At 42.3% G+C, this 27,330-nt stretch overlaps 1 protein-coding gene across 3 annotated transcripts; it reads left to right on the forward strand.

Annotated features, from left to right (window-relative positions):
- The first annotated feature begins 5,384 nt into the window (after nucleotides 1-5,384).
- LOC117740068 (protein FAM222A) lies at nucleotides 5,385-25,356 on the forward strand. 3 transcript variants are annotated; one of them, XM_034546214.1, is made up of 3 exons: nucleotides 5,385-5,692; nucleotides 14,076-14,234; nucleotides 22,846-25,356. In XM_034546214.1, exons 2-3 carry the CDS (start codon nucleotides 14,105-14,107, stop codon nucleotides 24,234-24,236), a joined length of 1,521 nt encoding a protein of 506 aa, XP_034402105.1. In that variant the 5' UTR covers nucleotides 5,385-5,692; nucleotides 14,076-14,104; the 3' UTR covers nucleotides 24,237-25,356. The 3 variants fall into 3 exon arrangements, with proteins under 3 accessions (XP_034402105.1, XP_034402106.1, XP_034402107.1); XM_034546215.1 differs by having other exon boundaries at nucleotides 14,079-14,234; XM_034546216.1 differs by lacking the exon at nucleotides 5,385-5,692 and adding an exon at nucleotides 11,420-11,440 and having other exon boundaries at nucleotides 14,079-14,234.
- The last annotated feature ends 1,974 nt before the right edge of the window (nucleotides 25,357-27,330 follow it).

Raw genomic sequence — 27,330 nt, forward strand, 5'->3', positions numbered from 1 at the left:
GTATTATAATTCAATGTGTTTCAAAGGGTGATATTGTACTTTTTAATCCACTGGCTTATTTTAGCTTGATTTAGAGAATTAATCAATTCAATTCAATTTATTTTTTATAGCCCAGAATCACAAATATAGTAGAACATAAAATGATAATAAAAGTAGTGATTGTATTGGCAATTAATTAATCAATTTATTCTAAGAGAAATTGTTGTACAGCAGTTGCAATATAAGTAAGACAGAGTATATATAGTTTAAATATAAAATATCAATAAAGGTGGCAAGGATAAGACTATAATTAAACAGATATACAACATATACATAATGCCAACAATGACTAACTACATTGCAATTGTGCCTACATGTTAATGCATCTACAATTATAGTATAACTGTTATGATAATATGACGCTTTGGAGGGCACATTCTGTCTAGGCTGATTTTAATTTAGCATTTTTTTTTTTTAGCTTTTACTTTTCATTTGATTGAAAATGTGTATTTTGTACAATGTGGTATATGTACTTCTACTTAAATGATGAGAATACTTCTTCCATCTGTAGCTTCTTTCTCACTAATCCCCGAGTGATGCAGCTGTGCCTTCCAGCTCGAATTGCCTTGCAGCCCAGATGTGGAAACATCTATAGTACAGAGCGGACGCAGAGCTTTCTGTGTCGTTCAGATGTGATCAAGTGAGACCAAAAACTCAGCAAGGCCGAGATCCTTTTTGTGGCATCGGCACTGCAGTGGCAAGCGTGTGACAGTCAGGTGTCAGGACAGCGAGGCAAGAAGCTGCCAAGCTGAGTGGGTGGAGACACATTTCGTGGGAACACCGATTGTTGTTACGACAGGTCAGCTGCCATAAATCATATGATCATAGTATAGATTTTAGTTCAGCCACAGAGGAGCTGCGTTTTTTCTTTTACCAATACCTAAGTGTACAGATAGATGGATGGCTAGATAGATAGATGTTAACCTTATTGTAGACTTAATAATTACAATATGCAATACTGCTGTCCTATACTGAATATTGTTTTGCTACAACTACATTTCACTTCATATTATGAAACACTTGAATACCATAATATTTTTTAATGTACCAGCCTTTTTTATGTGACAGACAATGTTCATGAGCGAACAGTTGCTGTGATCAGATGTGAGGCATCCACTGGGCAGTCCCTTGCCCAACTTGTAAATGACGTGCACGGATCTGGATGTGAAGCGGTGTATTGGAAATTCCACTGAAGGGGCCTCCAATATGCAAGGCCAATATAAAGGCTTCTCTGCACTTCTCTCCGAAAAGTGCCCGACTCAAATCCATGTGTTCATCCACAGCACAAGGTTCAGGATGTGTGAATAGCACCATTCACACATCCTGAACATTGTGCTGTCAGACACAACACAGTGCGTACTCGCAAGTGGCTTTTTTCCCCTGATGAACAACATTGCTGTCTTCTTCAGAGAGTCCTACCAGAGGATGGATATCTGGGAGAAGGAGAGCAAAGACGCAGACGTCTCACCTCGATAGGAGAAATGTCCTGGTGGTCCAAAGATGCAGCTGTGACAAAGGTGTTTGGCTCTTTTGGAAAGCCAGATGGGGCCCTCTATGTTGATGTCCTCCACACCCTCTCAGCCATTCAAGATGGAGAGACCATCAATGCCACGGCACGAGTCAATGCACAAGGACACATCGGTCAGCTTCTGAAGTATGAGACTATACTTACAGCTCAGACCTTCCTGTGAATTGTCCAGGTCACGTCACCAGTCTCTAAATACCTTCAGACAAGTGGAACGGACACCCTGACAGCTTGTCAGATGGTTGCGGCTGCAGAAGCAGAGCTGAAGGATATGACCAGAGATTTCCAGAGTGTCAAGACAGCAGGCGACAAATCCGTCCAGTGGGCCATCCATCAACTACAGGAGCAGAGTGAGGAGACTGAGCTGGAGGTGGAGACCACTCTTCCACAGAAACGGGGAGGAAGGAAGAAATCCATGCCTGGAGAGATGTCCCGAGATGAGGCTGTGACTGATGCCGAAACATCATCCAAGATTGAGGTCCACAATCGAATCATGGACACAGTCGCAGGAAGCATGCACCCGCGTTTCCTCAATAATGGCACTTTGTATGCTTATCTGGCACTTTTGGACCCAAAACACTTCAGCCATAGGTAACATCTTACGACGATAGTTTCCCAGAGGCAGCACTCCAAGAGTTGAGCAAGTGTTTACTGCCATTTGATGACAGAGTTACAAAGCAAGCTCAAAAGTCTGGCATGACAGTGGGATAGGCTGAAGGCATCAGTATTTGAGGGGTACACAACCAAGACAACAGAACCCAGGCCGGAGGATGCTGAAGATGAGGCAGAGATGGTTTACAAAAAGTGCTCATCGTGCAAGGACTGTCCAATCTGTTGCTACCGAGTTCTGAAGCAGTACTACCTCCTGACAGATGCATCCCACATCATAGGCCTAGCATACAGGTTCCTGCTTACCCTCTCTGTCACACCGGTAGCATGCGAGCAAAGCTTTTTTTCGACGCTGAAATATATCAAAAACAGGCTCAGGAGCTCACTCTCTCATCTCTCTTTATGTTGATGGCTACTCAGACAGATGTTTTACAGATGATGGACGCTGAGAAATTTATAGACAGAAAAGAGTGAGCTGCTGCAAAAAACTACTCATGTAGTGAGGTAATAACACATGAGTATACTGATATTGTTTTTAATTACCATGTGCACCATTATTACCATAATGCACCTTGACCGGCAGAGTTAGTTTAGGTTCTGTTACTTACTTATTGTTTTATTATGCACCTTCAACACCCCCCCCCACACACACACACACACACACACACACAATCACACACCCAGAATGCAACACTATACTACTGATGTTCACACCCCATCGTATGTTCTGTTTTGTTCATTTCTACAATATAGTTCACACTAATTCTACCCTCTGATTCTAGTTTCTTTATTGTGTGGTATTTCTCTGCTGACATTCATTCCTTAAGGCTCTGTAGTTATACGTATAACCATCTGATACTAGCCCAGAGTTAAGCATATTCATCTAGCAAACTATACCTACCTTGGAGTAATAGTCAGCATCATTTTATTCTGTGTGTCAATCCAGGCAAATTGGTGGATCCAAATGTTATAAAAAAACAAAAAACATATATGATGTAATTTCTTTGAAATCATCCAAAATAATGTTAAGTGTTTCAGTGGGCAAGCGTGTCTTGCTCTCTCTCTCGGTCTCTCGCTCTCTGTGTGTGTGTGTGTGTGTGTGTGTGTTCCAGCTCACCTGCCTTCAATCAACGCGTCGCCTCTAGCAGATCGACCCTTCTTCTTTAACTCTGTGCCAGATGGCTGCCTTACTGTGGTAATCACCTTCTTCTGGTTTTTTGGTTTTAGGAGATGTGATTAACGGCCTTTTCCCTTTCCCTTATTTCTGCTTTTCGAAATCATCGGGCAGCTGGTGCCTTTTGGAAATCCTGGGTCCCGACCGAATGGATGTGGAAGAAAGCCCAAAAGAAAGCCAGAGTGTCCCAGAGGCCCATTGAGCACACTTTTTCACTTTATTTTCTCAACTTTGGTTTTGCATTCAATAAAACACTTAAGCGTCTAAAGTGGCACTTTTGTATTGTGAGATTTATTGTAGCTTCAGTGGGGTCGGGTTAATGTGGTGAACGGGTTTTAAAGCAGTGAATTGGTTGCAGGTGTCGTAAACATGCCGACAGTGTCTACAATGCCGCTCAAGCCTCTTCATCTGGATGACTTGTAGAGAAAGAACAGATCTTGTTTTAAATCAATCCAGGTTTAAGTGTCCCCACAAATGTTCAGTTCTGAGAATATGAAAACGTTGAACAGGTTGTACACGCTTCAAAGAGGAGAGCGGGAGCGCATTGAGGCCTTCACATATCAACACAGGTTAATTACAATTAATTTAAAAGGCATTTTCAGTGAATCAATATTTCATGCTTTAATAATATTATTATTCATTTAAATTAATTGATAACTCATTATTGATTATTTAATAATTGTCATTGCTTTTAGTTTGAAAGTCAAACTTTGAATGTAATAATACTACAGCCAAGCTGGTGGTGAAATTATCATATTTAATAAAACTAGAAGATTATTAGAAGAATATGAAATACACAGCACAAAAAAACATTGCTATTCTTAGCCAACAAAAGGCAACACAAATAAAATAAAGTATTGAAGTTTGGCCTGAAGGTGGCACCAGAGGTACACAAATGTTACAAAATCCAAAAGGTTAACCTTTAAAAGGTGCCAAAAAAAGAAAAGGAAGTATATTTCAGAATCAATTAGGATGCTCAATGCTTCCTCCTGCTGTATGGAGCATGTAAAAGGCCCTCAACCGTCTCCAGGTGATAGAATACAGCACACTGAGTGGGACTATTGGTTCTTGACCACCAATTTGACCCAAGATTGTCAGACTGCAATATAAAGTGACCAGTGCTGCAGAAACATATTACTCTTACAAAGTCAACAGAAAGCACCAACTAAATTAATACAAATTATATAAATACCAGTGAATCTGTGTTCAGTACTAGTTATGTGAGACTTATTACATTGTATACATTATTTGGGTCATTTGCTTGTTAGAAATAAAGGGTAGATCCCTCATTTTAGCTGATTGTTGTAAATGACTATACAATTAATTAAATGGAAAGAGTATATTTTGTTCCTTTTTGTTTAAAACCCAGTGAAATCATACATCAATAAAATAAATGATAAACAAAAAAGGACAACGAGGTTGCTCGAATGACGTATACAGAGAAAAGGGGGCTCAGTTGACTCAACTAAAAGCATAAATATGATTTACGGCAGCTGACCTGTCGTAACAACAATGAGTGTTCCCAGGAAATGTGGCTCCACCCACTCAGCTGAGCAACTTATTTTGTATTCTTTAATCAACAATTGCACATGTACCATTTCATAAAGTGTCAATAAGTGGCGGAACAATACATTTAAATACATTTAAACACATTTAAACTAACAAGCCAGGGGTGCCAAACGAGTGCTGCTCGCTGTCCTGACACCTGACTGACGCCTGCTACAGACTTATCTCAGACTTGCTACAGACTTGCCACATTACTGACGCCCGCCACCGACTCGCCACTGTCAGTAATCGCTTTCTCTCCATAAACTTGCTTTAGTATTTTTTTATTAATCTATCAGACGTTCTTCTCCTTTAAACGTTTCCGTGAAGCAGCAGCGACGTGCTGACTTTGACGGATTTAGCGTCACGACAGATGCCGCCTCCTCCTCCCTGCGATTGGCTGAGCCGTGGGAATATTCAAATGAGGCCGTGATTGATTGGCCCAGAGCCGGTTTCAACAGCGCAGGGGACTCATTTCCATTCCGACGTCACTCGCGGTGGCACACACACACACACACACACACACACACACTGAGCCCGGTCGGCTGCCGAGATGACACCCAGGCAGATAACCGGAAAAAGATAATCGGTTAAATTTTCTTCTATACGACTCTTGAATATGTCGAGGAAGTGCAGTTAATGGAGCCAGCTTCATCAATGGATAGCCCGCATCTCCGGAGGTTTCGCGAAATCAGTGGCGAGATTGCTTTTGCAGAGGAAATACGCCTTCCGAGCAGGAGAACAACCAATCAGCCGTGGCGAACCAAAGATAAACAAGCCTTATGATAAGACCAAACTCTGTAAGACATTATGTTTCTTATTTCCATCCTTAATGTGAAGGGACACTGTCTGTGTGGGCTCATGGGAAATGTTTTCTCAGTTCAGAAAATGTTGTTTTGTGGACTGAATTGATTTTGAACCGAGTTGTGTAACTTCAGGACAATACCAGAGTAAGACAGATATTTAGCTTCGTAAAGATGTATCAGTGTATGATGTCTGCATTGATTTTAAGTCTTCAGTGCCAAAGTGGTAAAAGATGCCCAGTGCGCACTCATGGATAGGAGCGTCTCGCCCTTACTATCTATCAGTGTGCTGCTATTGGCTAATGTGTATTTATATGGGTCTCGTCCAACTATAAGGTTTGTAATTTATGTTCACTATATTTATAATAGGCTAATTTATCTAATGGGAGAATATTCTCTACATGAATTCAACAGTTAAATAGGGGAACTAGTAAGCCAAAATTGGTTATTATAATATGAATTAACATTTCCTGAAGAAAAATCTGTAGTTTTTAAATGTCTTTTCCCTGGAAGCTGTTCTGTCGCGAGCCAATACAATTTCTAGTCCCATCCTTTTCATTTGCTGGGATCATGGCTTTGCGCCCGGTGAAAGGCGCTTTATATGTCAGCATCTCAGTGGATACGGGAAGTGCTTTGAAGTATATTATTGGTCATTCAGAGCCGCCTCTGAAGGTTTCCATTTCTATTGTCTAGAAGCCGGAGGTGGGTTCATCGCACCTCACTGCACCGGTGGCAGCCGAGGTTGAAGGTTAGCCGCAGCAGAGAGGGGGCCTATAGATTATTGGCCAGGTGTGAAATTCTACCCCGCATGCTTTTTCTGCTTGTGCCAGATCCTTTATTACCCAGAGAGATGGGATGTCACAGCTTCCCACCGGAGGCTGAGGAGGAAAGCCTGCAAGCCCCTTCTTTTCTTCTGGCTGCTTTCTTACCAAAAGAGAAAAATACCTCAACCCCCACTTGATTTATTATTATTGTGAGGCATGTGACTCTCAGGAATAGGCTTATCCGATTATGATTTCCTAGAAAGATATTCAAATCATGGCATTGTGGCTTTTGATTTCCCACAGTGTCATAATATAATGTTTTAGTGTCATATTTCATCATAAAGCATATTGGTTGGGTGTATTCCTTATGAAATCTACAGTTTAGCTTTACTTAGCCCGTGAATGTTTAGTGCTGCGTGTTTTTCATGTTGTGTAATCTAGATAGCACAGTTTTCTTCAATTATAGAGTGTAATACGTAACTAGTCTTAATGATATATTCACATTTTGGTTTGTTTGAAATGGGCTTTGCCTGGGCCCGGAGTCGTTTCGGAGCCTTGTAAATTGCGTTGTGTTATGAGCAGTCAATGTGCAGGTATCCCATGGGGGTTTCCCTCAGATCTCGCATCACACCCCAGCAGTAATTCCAACTCCGTGAAGGGAAGGGATTTGTCATTTGGCTGCCTGCTTCCCTTTGCCTTCTCAGGAGCAAAGCTGAGCTCTGATTTATTGTGAAGTTTCCCCAGGCTCGCTCAATCTCCATGCCTACCGAATTACCGAATGGAGGAAACGGCTCCCCACGAGAATGACCTTTTCTGTGATGGCTATTACCCAGGCCAGTACAAGGACTGATTAAGGTCATGTCTTTTTCTGCCATGTCACCAAGTGTTTGATATTTAAGGCTTGTTAAGTGTACAGTGGGTTTTCAGTTGTGGATTGGGAGACGGGATGATACAATGATCCAAAATGACTTTGAAAATATATGGAACCAACCAACCTCTCTGCCCATTTTATAGAAATAATGACATGGGCTTGGTTGCTTTGCGGTTGGTCTCGTTCACCCTTTATAATCACCTATTTCTATCTGCTAAGAGATGTCATGTGTAGTTACAGGCAGCCTGCCATCTTTTGAAATCTGTCTAATTGGTCTTTTTAGTCTAATAGGATGAAGGGGGGGTGAGACGGGGGTTAAGGGTGGGAGGTTAAGGACTGGGCCTCCGAGGTCATTGGGGAGGGGACAGTATCGGAAGGGTTATTTGGAGCGCCAGTCATGTTTGTTTTGTCTACATGATGGCACTCAGTCATTACTTCAAATGAATGATTAAGACCGCCAAATTGCAATTGATGCATCATCATTTGCCCCAAATAGAAAGGGCTTTGAGATTATGACATATTTAGTTGGTCCAGAGATCAAAGAACTTCTTTTTTCCTCCAAGCATTTGGACGTTTCTGTGATGCATGGTAGAGCACTTATCATTAGGTTATCTCCCACATTACAGGCAGCAATTTCTCTACAGTTTCTAATGAGTTTCATGTTCGCTTGAAGATTTTAACAACTTGAAGGAATCAGTGACCCTTGAACGCAAAACAGTAAAGTAAACAGCCAGAGGACAGGATCTGTGGAGGATTTAGTGTATTGTGTCTTTTTAGTTTTCTTCTATAGCTTTAACAACAGTTGATGAGAATAAAGACTTGAAAATCAATGAGTAGCTAAATTGACCAACATTAAATTGAAATCTTTTTTTCAAAGAACTCATCTTTCCACAAAACCCTCAGCTCCCTCTTTTACCATCTGTTATCTTTGAAGTCAAGGTTTTCTAAAGATTGGACAGCATGGCTCTCTGACAGCGCGTCCCAGTGTGCATACTGGGATAAGGATAAGATAAGGCTGTGTTTACCCTCTAATGCCACCTTGGCATCGGCCAGACTTTATCCCGTGCAGTGTGTTTCTTTTACCTTGGCACTCTCTGTGGACAAGGGTGGCTTTGGGTCAATCCAAGGCTCTCTCCTCCCTACCAAGGCTGCTCACGAAGATAAGACTTAATTGTGCAGCTCGGCTAAATTAGTTCTCAGCATCTGTATATATCTATAACGTCATGGTTACTGTTTTCACAAAAACAAACACAGTGTAACCTCTCGCCCTCTTCCATTAGTATGATGTTGTGTAGCTAAACTATGCAATGTGTTTTTCTACACCAGCCATTTCCTCTTGGTATTAAGAGCACGCTGCACAAATGAAAACCTGGGCACAGAAAAATGTGCACCAACAAAAAAGAGCCAGATATTTAACAAATATTTAAATCGCCAGTTATTATATAGTTTATATTTAATGTTGATATATTCGGTGCGTTAACCCCACAATCGTCCTACCAATACTGCTATTAAAGACTGACTCACAGAAATGGCCCGTATTAAACTCCAAAGTAAATGATTAATTGTTTGTCAAAACTGTAAACCTCCGAGACAAATTCTTCATGCTGGCAGCGGCTGTGGCATGAAATTAATGGTGCAAGCTCTGATCCCAGGGAGTTGGACCGTCATTTGTTTCAAACCATTTGTTGCCGCAGTGTAAGATGTTAAATTCCTCTGAAAAATATTTGAAAATGTTTACCAATGAAGGTGATGAACATTTTCTCACTGTTGGACAGGAACATGCGGCACAAGCTGTACGTTCCATTGTAGGGTCTCTTTGCATAGCTAAAAAGATATTCATGTCTGCTGTGCACATGAAGGGGAAACACGCAATCTAAATATAGTGAAAGATAATAACAATGTGGCATAGAAGTTAACATTGGCAAACCACATTGAATATTGCAGATGTCGACACGTTTGACTTCTACATGCATTAGTCTTTGCCCAATTGTATGTGTGTGTGTGTGTGTTGCAGTAGTGAGGAAATAGTGCAGTTAGTCTGTTGTTTGTTTAACGTTTACCAACTTAAATATCCTCAGCTTTATTGCAACACAACTCTCTTTTGATGGCTATATAAAATGTTGCATGGGAGAAACTGTAATGTTAATATCTTTTTCCCAGACACCCAGCTATTAAGGCAGAATGATTTACACCCAACCGAATGCTCTGGACATCTGTTTGAATATTGCCCAGCGATTTGTATTTACATAAATTTAGTGCTTGCGCATGAATTGTATAGGAAAGGCTTTTTAACACTGTTGTAATACCTTTTAGCTAATCTCAATGGAAATGAGGCTCATTGTTATCAGCCGCAGGCCTCGAGTGTTCTTGCAGCGTGGAGCAGAGTGGCTCCGGGTTGTTTGGTTGTTCTGGATGTGGACCTTTGTGTCCGTCCTTTTCTTTTTCTCCACAGAAGGGGAAGAGAGAAATCTGGGTCTCTCTTATGTGCTGCTCTGATACCAATTATGCAAACTATTATAGAATTTAACCAGGCCAGCTCTTATCGGCTAATCCAGAAGTAATAGATTCTATAAAAAATGTATGACGGGTTTGGGGGATCAGTGTGTGTGTGTGTGTGTGTGTGTGTGTGTGTGTGTGTGTGTGTGTGTGTGTGTGTGTGTGTGTGTGTGTGTGTGTGTGTGTGTGTGTGTGTGTGTGTGTGTGTGTGTGTGTGTGTGTGTGTGTGTGTGTGTGTGTGTGTGTGTGTGTGTGTGTGTGTGTGTGTGTGTGTGTGTGTGTGTGGAGATGAATCCGGCAGCTGCTGCAGCACTGCTGTCTAATTCTGTCTGGATGTCAAACTACTTGTCTGTCTCCATTACCAAGACAGGCTCCTGCCTACCTTGAAGACAATATAAAATCCATACGTAATATACAATTAATTATACACTAAGTGGATTGTTACTCATGGTCCATGTCATGTTCATTCAAAGAGAAGCACTGCTTTTTTCCCCCCTCTGTAATGACCGTTTGCTCTTTGTTAATAATTTATTTCTTCCTAAATTGGTCTTCTTTTTTCCTTCCTTTGTGCTCTTTCTCTCTTGCGCTTCTGCAGTTTCTGAGTGGAAGGAAGGAAAATATTAGCATAGCACTCACATGCTAATCCAGCCAGAGAGTGAAAAGGGTGCTTCTCTTAGACCTTTTTCAATATCATCTAATTATTAACTAGGATTCCGCTAACAGGAGCTGAGATGGTAGTCGGGAGGGGTGTGTGTGAATGTAGCAGGGCCAGGGTGTGTGCGGAGCAAGTGTGTATCTTTTTTTCTGTGCATTTCATGTTTGTTTAGAAGAAGGCTCTCTTTGCAATTTGCTTGTATCTTTCGCCCTGACCCCTTGATGCTACGCAAACTCATAAAGATTCCAGAGGGTCAGACAGATGCTTTTTGTCTGAGTCCCTGTATCATTTAGCTTTGATGGATATTCGTGTCCTGCTGCTTTGTACAGCCAAACAGGTAAAAAGCAAAGCATGGCACATTTTAGATTCTTTGTTTTTTAACATAGTATTGTATTTTCTGGGTAATCATACAGAACCAGCTTTATTATCGCAATAAATATGATCCACATAGCCTAGATCAGCTGGAATCTAATTTATTCCCATTAGAGCATAAATATAACAGGGATACCAATACCATCTTAACTAGCTAACTAATATTAAGTGGGCAATATAATACATAATGATCAGCTGAATGATACTGCTTTTGTTAAACAGATGTCATTCAAATTCAGTTAACATCTAAAGCTATCTGCCTGTTTAACTAACACGTGTTGGGGGGGAAAGGCATTTTACATGCTGACAATGATGAGGGAAGAGGCTTGAAAAATACTTTTATCTGTCAAGACATCCGTGGGGGACTGTTAGATGGAGCAGAGCACAAGGTCTTTATCTCGCTGGCAGGCCCTCAGTGGACCGCATCATGCTGCTTATCAGCTGCATGCTGTCGCCTGAGAGTGGAGATGATTAGACGTCCTTCAGCTTAAACTTTGTGCTCTTTTTCTTGTTGTGCATGCTCGAGAAGTCCTTGAACGTGTGAGCCTGCAATACTTGGGAACTCCCGAAAAGGCTTTGGAGGAAATGTGAGAAGTGAGACGACTGGTTTATAACCTCTACTATAATGTCTTGCTCAAAGGCAGGTTAGACACTGATTGGAGAGCTAATTAAAGAAAAAGGAAGGGAGTACTGACCAATTATATTTAGGATAAAGATACTTGACCTCATTTGTTGAGTTATATGCCGCAATACTGTCATTTTTAAGATTGCCGACTTTGCAGTTGCCATGTCCCTAATTACTGTATTATTCCATTATGAGATATTATTATATGATATGGTAAGAAAGAGGAGTATATATAACTTTTTTTTGTTGAGCAGAACATCATATGGGCAGGATAAATTACATTGCATGTTAACTTAGTCCAGATAGTATCATACATTCTGGGATGACTTTGATCTCATATCGCTCTTCCCCTTTTTGCGGTAATTCTACTGAAGAGTTGGAAGCCAATTTTAAGCTTACGTTTTTTCAAAATCCCCTTAAATTTAAAATGTAGATATCAGGATGAACGAAACCATCATTACTTGCACTTTATGCATTATTTCTAGCTCCCTTTTCTGCTTTCAGTGAAAGTTCTTTCTTCTTCTTTAAGTCACTGCTAGCTTCTCTTTGAATTATAATGCCTTCCTTGATGTATTTTATTCCAGCGGCAAATTGTGGGAGTAATGGAAGGTATTCCAGTTCACGTCCCATTTTCTGCTAGTGAAGGGATTTCCCTGGAGAAGCTTTTTCTCCCTTCTGTTTCTCCTGCATTTTTCGGCACCTACCCCTTGACAAATGTGTGGTAAAAGAAGGGTTGTTGTGAAATTGCAATTATTATTTTCTAAATGGAATCTGACCAGGCTGAGGCTTTTAGCTCTCCAGATGTGTGTGCCCAGATGAGACAGGTTACACTGAGCAGTTTGAAGTGGGCTTGTCACGAAGGGACAGATGTTGAGCGGAGGAGGGGAGCGGGTACACCAGAAGGGGAATCTTTTTGTTGTTGTTGTTGGCACCTGAGTAAAATGAAAGCCACCCTGTCTCGTCTTCCTTTTGAGGCGAAGGTAATCATGTTTCTGCAGCTCGTCACCGAACACTTTGTTCTGTCGTTTACTCGCCTTGGACCCTGAGGGAGTAAAAATCCAAAAGAACCTTAATAGCGAACAAGAAAAAGCGGTCATGTGACAGGTGCATGCTGCTGGCTTATATGAGCCTTGTTGCGACTCCTGCATTGTAATGAGAATACAGTTCCTTTACATCTGTATTTTTGGACTTATTAACTATTAACTACTATCTGAAAGGTACCTGATTCATATACAGTAAGAAGTATTTTATGGTCGCCTCAGGGGTATTAGTTATGCAGTGCCAGCATTCAGACTTGAGGTCTCTGTCAGATAATCAAAGAGAATGTCAAATGTGATTATCACTGAAATATTCCCTCAATGCTTTATCTCCAGAATGATTGCTTCAATCAGCACATCTGTGGTGAGGCGCCTTCTCTTTCAGACACAGCCACTCATTTCCTCTGACAATACTTAACTCTGTAAACAGCATGGCCTATTTTAGGGAGTGAGCTGCTTTTGGCTTTCTCTGTTGATGAATACAACCATAAATTTATAGAAGAATACACCCAGGTCTCAGGGCAAGTTTTAAGTTGAAACAGCCCGAGGCTCCAGCAGGCCCTGTTAATGATCTGTGTGATCTCAGCCGACAGAACAAGGTTGAAAACAGGAAAGAGCCATTAGAACAATTGAGAAGGAGGAGAAGGGGTAGGAGTTTGAGTCTTCTTTAAGTGACGAGACTCTTTTGATCGGTTCAAAGACGGCCACCTACATTTTTATTTGGTAAAAGTACCCAAGTGTTTGCAGAGTTTAAAATGTGAAAGTTGCTGAGGGAACATGGAAAATAAATTATTATTATTATTATTATATATTTTTATACTATAAGAGCCTCCATTGAGATTTAAGTGTTCTCTACCTGCAAGCTTGCAGTTTTCTTCCCGACATTAAACACATCTTTTATGTAATGTGTTTTTGTAGTGCGTATAATTTGATGTATTTCCAAGATTAAAATTGTCCTGGACACTTTGTGGCCTAACAATACTATCACAATAACTTTTCAAATCAAAGGACACAGCAAAAAAACTGGCACGGGACCATTTAATTAAAAAATGTTGAGCCACGCCAGCTGCTTTGATCTATGGATGTCAATCTCAGTCTGTCAGTCGGTCCACGACTTTGATCCATACCGAAATATCTCAACTATTGGATTGATTGCCATGACATTTGGCATTCATGGTCCCCAGAGGAGGAATACATCATATCCCTGGTTGTTGTTCTTCTGACACAAAGTTGACATTTCTTTCTTTTTCTTTTTTTGGGAAATTCTGATACCAAAGGTTTCATGTGGTGTTTATGACCTAACACATTCAATAATAACAACATTCCCATCAGCCTCAGCAGTATCGTGTTCTAATGTGCTAATTAGCTCATGGTGAACATGGTTAATGTGTGTGCGCTTAAGATCAGATTGTTAGCATTGGCATTGTGAGCGTGTTAGCATTTAGCTCAAAACACCGCGGACCTAGCGTGGCTGTGGACTCCTAATCTTGTTTAATCGCCGTTATGTTTGGTGTTGAGTGTATTGGCTAAATAGTTAACCAATGTTTTCCTTTGTTCCAGCAGGTTGTGTGCAGCCCTAGATAACTATCATGCTGGCCTGTATCCAGAGACGGCAGAACCTCTCCTTGCAGAACCTGGCCTGCATACCCAAACGCCTTGATGTTCCACCACCGCCGTTACTGCTGTCAGTGCCACCGCTGCAGCCGTGCACCCGCAAAGGTGAGTTTATATCACACATGTGAAGACATTCTGCCAGAGAGCGGACAGCAAGTACGACACAGATGCCACGGACACACAATTGATCTATGTTTACGAACATAACTCATACGGGTTACTAGTATGATCTCGGTCATGTTCCTGACTTCTTAATCAATAATTTTCTGCTTGACTTTGGGGCTCATGAAGCTCATGCATGGTTTTGGCGGTGTGTTCAGATTTCCGCTGCTCTGAAGCTTCTATAATTCAAAATAATGGGCAACCTCCTGATGATGAGGATGCCTGTTAGTTGTGATCAGTGTGCATATGCATGCAGGTCAAAGTGGACTCTAAAATTACAGCGTTAATCAACTCACATATAGGGTAACTAACGATGTTCACGTTTTGTGCAGAAAGTGCTCGGTGTCTGTGTCATTTGACCTTCATCGTGACTGATTATACTGCAGTCACTGAAAGGTTGAGTGGGTCTCTCAACTTAACTTGGACTGACATTTGTGATTAGATTTCATTCAGTTAATTGATCGAATGTGACTTGTTTGCAGATTTAGTTAGTGGTCTGATACTGCCTTCTTTATGTAGGTTACTTTACATCCATACTATTTGTGCAGTGGTCCAAATTGTCCTTTCGCTGGACAGTCTAGATTCATATAATGAGATCATAGTACCACAAATGTTATTCTGCTGTGGTTTCCTTTTCCCAATTGCTTCAAAATTGTGCTGATGCCTTTATACTTTGATGCAGGCTCTGTTCTGAAGCTATTTTGAAGAGATCTATAACCACTTACAGTTCAATGGTTCTGCTGGGTGTAATGCAGCCTTGTGAAGGTTTTGAAATGAAACATCTTCAATTATTTGATCCTTTAAATATGCTCTTTTTGGTGTAGGTGTTGCATTGTGTGGTGTTGTAATTATTTTGAGCCCATACTGTCATTTATTTGAAGTGTTTTGTGGAAGAACAGCTGCCACATTGTAGAAGCTGACAGGGATCATTGTAAATGAAATGAAACAGAATGGCTCAGACTGTGGTCTCGTACTGGAAACTGGAAAGCAAGAGCATGCAAATATTGATATTATCACTATAATGTGACTATCAATGTGAGCTAAGCCCATATGCACATGTCACATGTGTCTGCAGAGCAAGGCAGTGGTCAGGGTTATCATGTTGCCAGTAAATGTTTTCATTTGCATGAGCCTGTGTATTGTCATCCAGGATACATTTATTCAGAAATCTAATCTTCTGCTTAGTATGTATGAAGGAAAGTATAGCAGGCACATTATTTGCGTGTACACACAGGTATGTTCACTTATTCTGAATAGTTAGACCTATTTTCAGGTGGAACCATACTTTGGGTTTTTATTTTCCTTATGACATCCACGGCCTTTACCCTTATGACATCCACTGCCTTTCCCCTTATGACATCCACTGCCTTTCCCCTTATGACATCCACGGCCTTTCCCCTTATGACATCCACTGCCTTGCTTTCCCCTTATGACATCCACTTTCCCCTTATGACATCCACTGCCTTGCTCCTTATGACATCCACTGCCTTGCTCCTTATGACATCCACTGCCTTGCTCCTTATGACATCCACTGCCTTTCCCCTTATGACATCCACTGCCTTTCTCCTTATGACATCCACTGCCTTTCCCCTTATGACATCCACTGCCTTTCCCCTTATGACATCCACTGCCTTGCTCCTTATGACATCCACTGCCTTTCCCCTTATGACATCCACTGCCTTGCTCCTTATGACATCCACTGCCTTGCTCCTTATGACATCCACTGCCTTTCCCCTTATGACATCCACTGCCTTGCTCCTTATGACATCCACTGCCTTGCTCCTTATGACATCCACTGCCTTGCTCCTTATGACATCCACTGCCTTTCCCCTTATGACATCCACTGCCTTTCCCCTTATGACATTCACTGCCTTTCCCCTTATGACATCCACTGCCTTTCCCCTTATGACATCCACTGCCTTTCCCCTTATGACATCCACTGCCTTTCCCCTTATGACATCCACTGCCTTTCTCCTTATGACATCCACTGTCTTGCTCCTTATGACATCCACTGCCTTTCCCCTTATGACATCCACTGCCTTGCTCCTTATGACATCCACTGCCTTTCTCCTTATGACATAAGTGAAAACACCTGTGTAGTCACGGTGACAAATAGCATGGATAGCGTTTCGCATTATTACTTACTTAGATACATACTTTTTGGCTATATATGTATCTGACTGTTCTCATATTTGAAATGGGGCAAGTATCTTATACTCCATCTCTTTATCGCCCATCTTTCTGCTGGGGTGAAATGCCTCCTTGTCTTTTTTGCTATTAAATATTAATTGGGAATCAATGGAGCGCTTGTCTGCTAAACGCTGGAACAGAAGGGCCTACTTTGCCTCAGGCAGAACCAGGGGTGCGTTTCTCATCCTGTTTACCTGCAGGGCCTTTCCACCTCCTTTTTGAGTTTTATGTACTGCGACTGTGTAGTGCGGCACCCTCCAGCTCTGGCCTGACATTTAAAGCACAACCACAGGGAATATAACCCGCTGATGGGATCCAGTCTGTGGCCCAGGCTCCTTCATTAAATGAGTCGTAGTTGGATTGAGTTAAATAGGGACCGTCTTTAGTAACTGGTGCACTCTTGAAAGCTGTTTCCATTTTTAGCTATCAATAAATGGAAGGACATGAAAGCTCTCAGCACCACCAACCCATGTGAAAGATTTGTGAGAAACGAGCAAAAGGAATTATGTGATGAAAGTCAGTGAGGGCTGTTCTCTCCTCTGCTCTCTCGGCTTGAAAGCAGGCGCAGTAATGCTTTTTCCCACGCTGCCGGCCTGTGTTCGGGCCGGCTCTGAGAGGGTAAAGTTTGCCCAAGCTGGGCCAAGCGGCACAGAAACAAATGAGGAGTGACACTGGTGCAAAGGAGTATTCGCCAGAGCCTCTTGGAGGACACATAACTAAGTGTTCTACCCTGAGGTTACTCTGTTCTGCGAGCTCCCTTCATGTATCACTGACATGGAAAGAGGGAGGCTTGTGGGGTGTTTGTCATTTTCTTTCTTCTTTTTTTGTGTGTTTACGGAAGTCGTTTGTGAATGGAGAGGTTGGTGTGAGTGAGATTTAAGAGCGTATGTTGTCGGCATGTCTTGAGTCTACTTTTTTAAATCTAATGGTCCTCTGGGCTGCTAGGTTGAATACACCACGTGGAGGCATTAGCAACCTTCTTGGCAACCTTCCTTTAACCTCATGGGAGAGGGTAAATGGTAAATGGACCTGTACTTGTAAAGCGCTTTTCTAGTCTTCCGACCACTCAAAGCGCTCTCACACTACATGCCATCATTCACCCATTCACACCCATTCATTCACTGATGGGAGGAGCTACAGTTCCACCTGCACACTAACATTCACACACCGTAGGCACAGCTACGGGAGCAAGTGGGGGTCAAGTGTCTTGCCCAAGGACACATCAACGTGGGCTAGCGGAGCCGGGCATCGAACCGCCGAGCCTCTGATCTGATGACCCTGCTCACCATAATATACAAGATGAATATGAATGCATCTTTATATAAGTTTGTTGACATAAAAATACAAATAAAATGCTGATACTGCATCTTAGTGGTTATAACACTTATTGAACCTTTTATAATCACTATTTTCGATATCAACATTGAGTCAAATGACTCATGTGCAGCGAGTCATTCAGTGACAAACCCATTCAACTCTGACACATTTATTATGATTCACAAATGTTAAATTCAGAATGCTTTGTTGTTGCAGTGCAATTGCTGCCGAATTGTCTCTATTTGACCCAGAATCTGAGAGCAGGTTTTATTTGTAGTTTTCCACTGTGGTACTGGATGTTTCTCATCAAGATTCTCTTTGGGAGTACTTCACTTCTCACCTTACATTTCTAAATACACAGTCTTGTACCTTCGGTCTCATCAAAGAACCAGATGATGATTTCTAGTTGTTCATCTTTTCTAATGATTACTCAACCAGTGGGGTGTTTTTGTGCTTTGGCTATGAATCACTTAAAATGATCTATGGCCAAAATATCGGTTTCTTCAGCTTTAAATTATATAAACTGAAATGTGGTTGGAGGATGGAAATTGAATAAAACAATCCATCACAATAAGAAGATTGATATCCAATATGATTTGCATATAATTATATAAATTATGCAAATTATTAGCAACATTTTTGGGTTTGTGATCTGAATTGAGAGGGAGAACATAGCAGCTGCTAGTTTTGCTGTTATTGCTCTGTCTAAATCAGCAGATAGTCAATTGCTGTAGCTCATCTCAAAGAGATGAATGAAGTCGGGGCCAATTAATTACATGGTCCTAATGACTGGGCTTATCGGCACAACTGGGTGCATGGAGAAGGTTGCCATGGTAATAGTTTTTAATGCGTTGGGAATGTGCTGATGTGCTCAGCCCCTGCTTATTAAGGTATAGGCCAGAGTATTTTAAATATCAGGATTATTGGTGTGGTAAACAAGTATTCATGCCTGCTGAGAAGCACCGTTCTGTAATTAACTGCCAGTTCTCAGAGCCATGTCCCTGCTGAGGATTAGACGCTCGTAAACATGTTATCTCACTAAAGTGTTTCCCGATAAGTCTTCAGCATAACATCAAAGACCTGTGGGATTTTTGCCTTGCAGTTCAGCCGACATGCATGCATATTAACGAGGAATAAGTTATACATTTTTTTTTGTTTTATCTTGTGTGGAAATCATATGTAGTGGTCATTCTAATGGCGTTTTTATGTTAGCGTTGGGGCTTGTTTTGCCCATAAATGAGTGATTAACTGAAACTGCTCCGAAACAATGAGGTCTCCTCTCTAATCTGGGGGGGGAAATGGCTTCAAGTGTGACCACGGGAAAAAGATTAGCCAGTTTAAAGTGGCAGAAAGCATCGAGTGGGATTGTATGGGGGTGGAATCAGGGTTGTGAAAGACCATTTGGTAAGTACCCAGTGTTTTATCCCTCCAGAATATTCCCATTTTAATATTTATACAATCTTTTCTTTAAGTCACAAATGCACATGCACACACACACACATAATACATTAGGCCTAGTGATTGGGAGTTTATAATTGCCCCCCGCCCCCAACTGTGCACGTCCCCTGCATGGAAAGAGGAAATCAGGATTAGGTGTTTCCTGTGAAAGTGTGCCAGTTTCACTGAGCGTGCTGCCACAAACACTTGAGCAGCATGTTTAATGTAATGTGTGCAGCCCCTTCCAACCGAGAACAACATTCCAGCCTGACTGGTGGGACCATTAAATCTATCCATCTCGGGTTGTAGATGCGTCGCACATCAGAGTCATTATGCAGATTTTGGAGGAAAAGCAAAAGACATGGAAGCTTTTTTCAATCCTACATAACCTACTTCAATCGAAACGCAAGTGGGGGGAAATGTTAAAGGTCAAATAATTTGAATTTGTCAGCGCCGCATGATGCTCTCGGGCAAGGCTGTTCGCGAAGAAAGTGGCTGCTGTTATTTTCTGTGCGGTTTTCGTCTGCCTCTGCGCCGGTGCTCTCTGTCGGGGCTGAGGAGTGAAGCAGCAGGCGGTCTGCAGGTTCAGGGTGATTAAGTGCTTAAGGTCAGACTGCTAATTATCTCCCTGCCGTTCCTTACCTGACAACATGTAGCTGCCATTTCTCCGTTGTCATGTGAACAGCCTCGTATTTGTTGACATTTCCAATCTTTATTTTACACCGATGGGTTTTGTTTGCGACTGCAGTGCCTCTCAATTAAGAATGACAGGAAACCATTTCACAAAGAAACACGCGGAAGATGATCGGTTTCGAGTCATTTTCAATTTGCCTTCTGGCCTCTGTGCTTATGAAGATGTGCTCAAAATGCACTCATGCAAACCGACTTCAATAGCTGCATAAATAGTCTCACCTCCTAAAGGCAACATTATTAAAAGAAACAGCCCGTGTTGGGATTGTAACTCAGACATTTTTATCTGCGAGGTGAAAATATTGTCTAATTTACTGGCTCATATTTTTCATATTTTCTCTGCAGTTCCAAATGCCTAGGATTTAAAAGAGCCAACTAGCTGAAATTAGTGCGGACTAATAAGTAAGAAGCCGGGGGTTCTGGCTTCATTCTTACACGTTTTGCTTGTTTTCAGGATAAAGGCCAAAATGATCTGGGAGCGACTGTGTTAAAATCCCTTTGAGGCTGCAAAGAACATCGCCGAACACCTGCAGAACATCATAGAGGCGATACTTAAATGCCCGTTGTTAATTATCACTTTCGCTATATGCACGTGCCCTCGTGTTGGGAGTTTGGGTGACACACAGTGGTCTCTTGCCTTCTTGGCAATATCAGTGGGAATCTTCATCTCTTGTAATTAATAAACCAGACATGTTTGACTTGGATGTGTTGCAGGAAGCCTCCAGTAAAGGGAGCGAATATTGTGAAGAATGATTCCAAGATTCATTTCCGCTAACACATGCTTTGGGAAAGCGACTACTGGCTGGTAAACATGCAGTGCTCACTTTAAAGCCATTTAACACCACTGATTGCTTTTGAAGTCCTCGAGATTGAAACAATTACCTGTGCTTGTAATTTCGAGCATGGTCACGGCGTTTCTGATCTCCATTTCACTCGTCACCAGGCTTTCTACTGTCGGGATCAGCTCAAATGATCCTTTTTTATTTTAATGCGTGTGTGTCACAGTCGTGGTCCTCAGATGATGGATACATGAATGCAGAGTGGGGAAGGCCTATTTGCTAATTAGGTTTCCATAGTGCCGCATGAAGGCAGCCGCAGTTGGGAGTGCAGCTGTGTTGTGTCTCCCGGGCTCCGACAGGGCTGTAATCTCTGGACTAACAATATCGGACACCCTGTGAAGATGTGTTAGCATCCAAAGTGTTTGAAGTGTTTATGCAACACCAAGCCAGTCGTAGCCTGCAAGGTTTGATGCCAACATTTTACTGAACAAGAAGACGCCTGCTTCGCTAAATTATCCATCTTTGGTGATTGAGCGACATTATCCCGGGCAGAAAATAGACCAGATGTGTACAGTGGTGTCAATGCTGGTGTGTTTCGGATTGAGGATATTTTTAAATGTGCCATCTGTTCTCATCGTCTAAGCTCCTTTTCAGGTGGATATGAACCTCTTCTACATATCGTTTATGGTAATGAATATTCGGCTTTTAGTCAAAGGCCTGAAATCATTATTACAGCTGGTTTTTCCCCATTACATCTCTCTCACAGTTTGAACACCTCTCCAACATCCCAGATGTTATGTTTTTTTTTCTACAGCAGCACTACACTGTGATACATAATAAGCAGTGCTTTGCTTTGTTGTATTTCTCTGTAGAATTCATTCATGCTCCTGGCACCATGGTGCTGTTCCTTCGGCTCCACGGGGAGATTGCTGGATGGATTGAACACTCCACCTTACCTCTTTCCTCCATTTTAAACACCCACTTTCTTTCTTTCATGAGATGGATCTTGTAGATTGAATCATTTTCACAGTCGGGAGGCTCACTGTAGGCCTGAAATGAAATGAACTCCCAAATCAATTTCAAATGGGAACAACAAGTGAGCTCTCCCCTGCATCGCTGGAATTGGTTTTGTTATTGAAAATGAAATGAAGTGTTTTGTTTTGATTTTTTTTGCCTTTTTATTGCAGATTACAGCCTTGTTCTTTTTCCCGCTATGATTTCAATCGATCTAGGCTAATTTCAGCGCCTTTTTCTCTTTGTCAGTAATTCCATGAATGTGTCACTCTGAAAGGTGGCAGTCATTTCTTCAGGGTGATTTATTGTTTTTAAATGGGGCGCCTTTTCCACCTTTCCTTTGTCGCTAGGAGTTAAGCAGCCATGAAATTGCCAGAATAATAGTGTTTAAATCCAAGTTTGTCCCGTCAGCTTTCCCTCACACTCTTCAATCAGCAGTGCTCTTGGTGCTCTTTTTCCATATGCATCAACTTTTCCTTGACAGTTTAGGCTCCAGAGCTTTTACAGTACAATCGGTTCAGGTTCATAAAAGCATAAAGTGGAACAACATGTCATCGGCAGGAAGTGAACTAGCGATGCTCGAATGTTTGCAAAGTTACTGAAAACAACCAAAACCCCTGTGTGTGGAGGAATTTTAGCATTTTGTCAAACTGCTGAAATAATCATCTTCTAAATGATTAAATATCCTTATGATAAGGTGCGATCCAATTTTTAAAAGAAAAGCTACAAAACAAATTGTCTAAAACACCATTGCATTCTTGTGTTGCAGTTACTACAATCAGCTTCTTGTTGGCTCCTCCTGCTGTGGTTAAACGGCCAAATGTCCTCAAATACAACTCATTGGAGCCATTTCAGTAAAATGAAGTCCCCCTCTTCTGTTGCCAATTCCTGTCTTTTGATTTCCCTGGGTAAACTCATTTTGGCTTGAACTAAGTCTGAATAAATTGCATTAAGCACTGATCAAACAGTGCTGGAGGTGTTTCCTTCCTTAAAACGAGTTTAAGTTGATGTCAGCCATTATTACCCAAAACAGGTTTTCTATTAAAAGGAAAAAGCAACAGAAGAACACAGAATGTTTGTGGGCTGCTTTCAGTCAAATTAATTGTTTCTTTCTGCTTTCTTCTCAGGCGAGCCTGCCTCCATGATTTCTCGGTACCCTTCTCCTGCAGAGTTGGATGCTTTTGCCCAGAGGACCGCTAACAGTCCGCTGTCCATCAAAATCTTTCCGTCCGACGTCCGGGTGCCACAACATAAACAGCTTAACAAAACCGTCAACGGGTTAGACACCACAGGACAAAGCTGTAGCCCCTTTTCACACCAATCTTCAGGAGGCCACCAGGGATTGTTGGCCACCATCAAAGCCTCTGTGGTAGTCAAAGGTGTGGTAAAAACCTCTGAGGGCAGGAGGACTAAACATGCAAACACCCAGACCTCCGTGGGGCCGTATAATAATCCTCTGAATAATGGCTACACAGTCAGACACGGGCATAAGGCATATCATATAAGCTCATGTAAGCCCCATGATGTTCCCATAGAGAGACTTTGTTCTAGCACAGGGATGGCCTCCAGAGATCAGAGCCTGGCCCCCCAGTCTGAGCTGGCAGAGGTTCAAAGCCTGATGAGGCAGATGAGCAGAGTTCCCCACAGCCAGGCCCTGCAGCTGGGGGGAGAGGCTCGAGCCAGCCCCTCTCTGCAGGCTGTGGCTGCAGTGGCACATTCAGACTCAGACTTTGCCCTAGGAGTGCCGCCCCAGAGCAGCCTCGCTTTTACGGGAGCGGTGCTGCCCACACAGAGTGCAGACATAGCCAAAGCGGGGTACTTAGAGAAAGGAGACTACACAATGTGGCAGCATACACATCAAATTCAGCTGCAGCAGCAGCAGCAGCAGCCCTATCAGCAGGGAGCAGTGAGGATGTACGGTGTGAGTAACGGTGCTCAGAGGCACAGAGGCGTACAGGCTGGGGTGGGCCAGTCTCCTGAAACCCGCCTCCCTTTGCCATGCTCCTCACAGCTGTCGTACAGGCCTCACCAGGAGCGAGTCAGCGCCTCCTCTCTGAACTGTGCCGCCATGCAGGGGGAGTTCTCTGTCGGACAGTACTACGCTCCTCTCTGGGACAGTGTCACCCCTAACAGCGACTGTTATACTTCTCAGGTGCTGGAAACGGGTACATGTGGAGCCAGGCTTAGAGACCTTGGACTCTCCCATCCCCATCTCCATGCAGGCCGCCATCAACACTTCCACCCACAGAGACAGCAGCCGCAGCTCCACCCTCCTCTTCCTCCTCATACCCAGGTCTACAGCACAGACCAGAACCTCTGTTGTGGGCAGCCGAGTTCCAGCATGTGCCACGCTGCAGTACTTAGCAGCAGCCTGCAGTCTCTGGAGTGCCTCATCAGTGAGATCCACCCTCCTTGCATCAAAGAGCACATGCTGGGCCGTGGGTATGAATCCATGGGGATGCCTCAGTTACTGGAGCACCACCAGCAAAGCCACATCCAGCTCCCCGTCTACAGATAGGGAGCGGCGTGCTGCCACACAGCGGGACGCAGGAAGGGACAAACCTTTTTATAGACGATAGCAGTGTGTCCATTTAGACAACTATGGAAATGAGACATGCCTTTTTTAGTTTGTGCATGTACTTTATTTGTAGAAGGCTTTGTGTTTTGAGCTTGAAAAGGTGAACGATAATCATGACTTAAGATACAGGTTTACCTTCTGAACTTGTTTTATTTTTCTATCTTTAAACGGCCATTACATATACCTGCTGTTCCTCATTTAATGCTGATGCTGAGCACCTAATCAGAATTTCCCATTACGATTTAATATGAACTGTATATTTTGTAGGCGATGCCTGCAATGAAGTAAACTTACTGAACTGAAATAATCATCGGTACATTTCTTTTCAGAGGGGTCGTTGGTGACAGTTTTTGTGTGAATGTTGTATATGTCTTTGACATAGAATGGCTTTTTATTTGAACATTCCTTCATTATTAACTAAACGTTTGGTTGTCCGCTGCTTCATTGCATTCTTTTATTTTGTTATTTGTTTATTTTGAATACAAATGTGGATAGATTTTCTTTTGTTAAGCAGCAGAGAAAGTTACGTAATCCAACATCTTGATTGATTTAAAGTAGTCTTGCTCAGCACAATGTAATAGGACTGTTGCATATCCAAATCAACACTGTGGCAATTTAGGCCAAACAAGATGTGACCTTTTTTTAAAAATTATTATTTGAAGACGTTGCTTGGACATTTATCTTGAATGAAATAATCTCTGGAAGGTTGTGACACTGTTTCATAATGCCTGGGCATATATATGAGTGCCATGTTGGAGAGCAGGCCATCGTAATCATTTATATTATCTTCTTTGCAGGGCTATATTATCTCTGATGGTGTGAGACGTATGCCTGAGTAGTTTTCTGTGTGTCTGCACTGGTTATGTGATACTATTTATTTATGTCAGTCTAATGAGTTCTATGGCGAACTGTCTCTATAATTATAAAGTGCAATTACTATATATGAACAGGTGAGCGCTCTCTGTGAAGTATGTTGTTGAAATAACTACATTTTGCATTGTATGACCCTAATCCCTCAACCCTTTTTGATTGTCAAGTAAAATGAAATTTTCTAAACCCAGCACATAGTTTGTGTTATTACATATCACCTGCCAGACGTGCTGCTGAGAAGACACTTTTATTATATTCATGAATTTTCTAGTTGTGGAAAGATGAGAAATTGTTCAGGTTTTATTGCAAAGGGATTTAAGGCTTAACCACCTGGCAAGATCTCATATTATAAAGATATCATGTTTATAATGTGATGTAAATCAATCTCTAACTGAAAGCTATTGGATTGGTTCCTCTATAAGTGCTAATTTTGTTATCATAGTGAATTACATTAGTCTAGATGGCTGGCCAACGTTTGAGGCAAGAGCCACTGAATACTTCAAAATACATATGTGTAAATGGAAATGTACAGGCCCTCGCCTTTGCTTATATTACATTTGTGTATGAAAAATACATGCCTTCTGCACAATAACATTACCCTCTACATTATGTAGAAATGGGCCTGCTGTTACCCAGTTATTAAATTGCTAATCATAGATGGCGGCATGCCTGCCAGCACCTTATTTTGCTTCATTTGTCCTCCTAAATTGGATGCTATAGCAGTAATGTGCTTTAGGTCACCATAGAAATACAATGCACACGCATTTTAAGTGGCCCATTACAAAACAAATAAGCTACGCCGTGAATAATGGCTTTAGATGCACTGCTGGGAATAAAACTGCAATATTCAATTGATGACCTCATTGCAGATAACAAATATATCAGAGTTAAAAGGTCAGTGGCTTTGTCATTGGAGGCATTGTTGTAAATGATTTCCTGTCTTCAGCCTACTGTGTCCTGGCCTCACTTGGAGCGTTTCCATCCCATCTATTAGTCGGGACAGCTCTGCTGATACTCTGCTGATAGACCTACAGGATTACAGACGTGCTCTTCTTGCTCTCGCTCAGAGACGATGAGCTCCGGCTCCTCTGGGAGGGGAACCAGAGCCTCTGGGACTCACTGCAGATAAGTAAGACTTGGTTGATCCGGGGGATTCAGTGACAGGAAGAGCGAGGAGGATTCTCCTCCCTTCACTGCCGATTTGTTTCTTTTAATGAGTGTTAAAATAATTTTGCTAAAAACTTTTCAAGCAATCAGCCTAAAAAAATATTAAACATAAATCAGAATGGCTTTTCAGAGTTATTTAAGATCTGGCAAAGACTGGAATTGTATCTGCATTGCATATAATGTGATTTTTATCACTTGACCATGATTTAAAATAGTTAATGCAGTAGCTTGTACACAAATGTGATTAAAAAGCAACATTTAAGTAAACATCGCCACCTAGAGTAGAATTCATGAACTGTAAGTCAACGCTTGTGATAACAAATTGGATCATATAATCTAGACACAAACAGCTGATCAATAAGTATTCAAACAGAAAACGCAGCTCTAATCTATAATGTATTAATACATAATGTGCTGTTTTGCTTTGCAGGGAAAATACTATTGCCAATGTTTAAATTGAAAACATTGTTTATTTGTAAACCCTGATGAATAGCAGCCCACGGATTGTAGCCACCTTGCCCGGACAAGGGAAACCGGGGCACCCTCCCGGAGCCAGACCCAGGAGGGGAGCTCGTCGGCGAGCGTCTGGTGGCCGGGCTTTCGCCCATGGGGCCCGGTCGGGCTCAGCCCGAAAGAACAACATGGAGCAGCTGTCACCCTGTGGACCCACCACCCGCAGGGTGAATTATCGGGGTCGGGTGCTATGTAGACCGGGCGGCGGGCCAGGCGGGAGACCTGGGCGGGCCGATCGCCGGCAGCATAGACTAGCTCTAGGGACGTGGAACGTCACCTCACTAGCGGGGAAAGAGCCGGAGCTGGTGCAGGAGGTGGAGCGGTACCAGCTAGATATAGTTGGGCTCACCTCCACGCACAGCATGGGCTCTGGAACCAAGCTCCTGGAGAAGGGTTGGACTTTGTCCTTTTCTGGAGTTGCCCAGGGTGAGAGGCGCCGGGCGGGAGTGGGGATACTCACGAGCCCCCGGCTGAGCGCCGCTGT

This window comes from Cyclopterus lumpus, chromosome 12 (genome assembly GCF_009769545.1).
Source record: "Cyclopterus lumpus isolate fCycLum1 chromosome 12, fCycLum1.pri, whole genome shotgun sequence".
NCBI lineage: Eukaryota > Metazoa > Chordata > Actinopteri > Perciformes > Cyclopteridae > Cyclopterus > Cyclopterus lumpus.

Excerpts from the sequence above, each read along its gene's own strand:
- LOC117740068 (XM_034546214.1), top strand. The coding sequence starts at position 14,105 with ATGCTGGCCTGTATCCAGAGACGGCAGAACCTCTCCTTGCAGAACCTG. Across the intron at positions 14,235-22,845 it reads GCAGCCGTGCACCCGCAAAG|GCGAGCCTGCCTCCATGATT; the intron begins GTGAGTTTATAT and ends CTTTCTTCTCAG.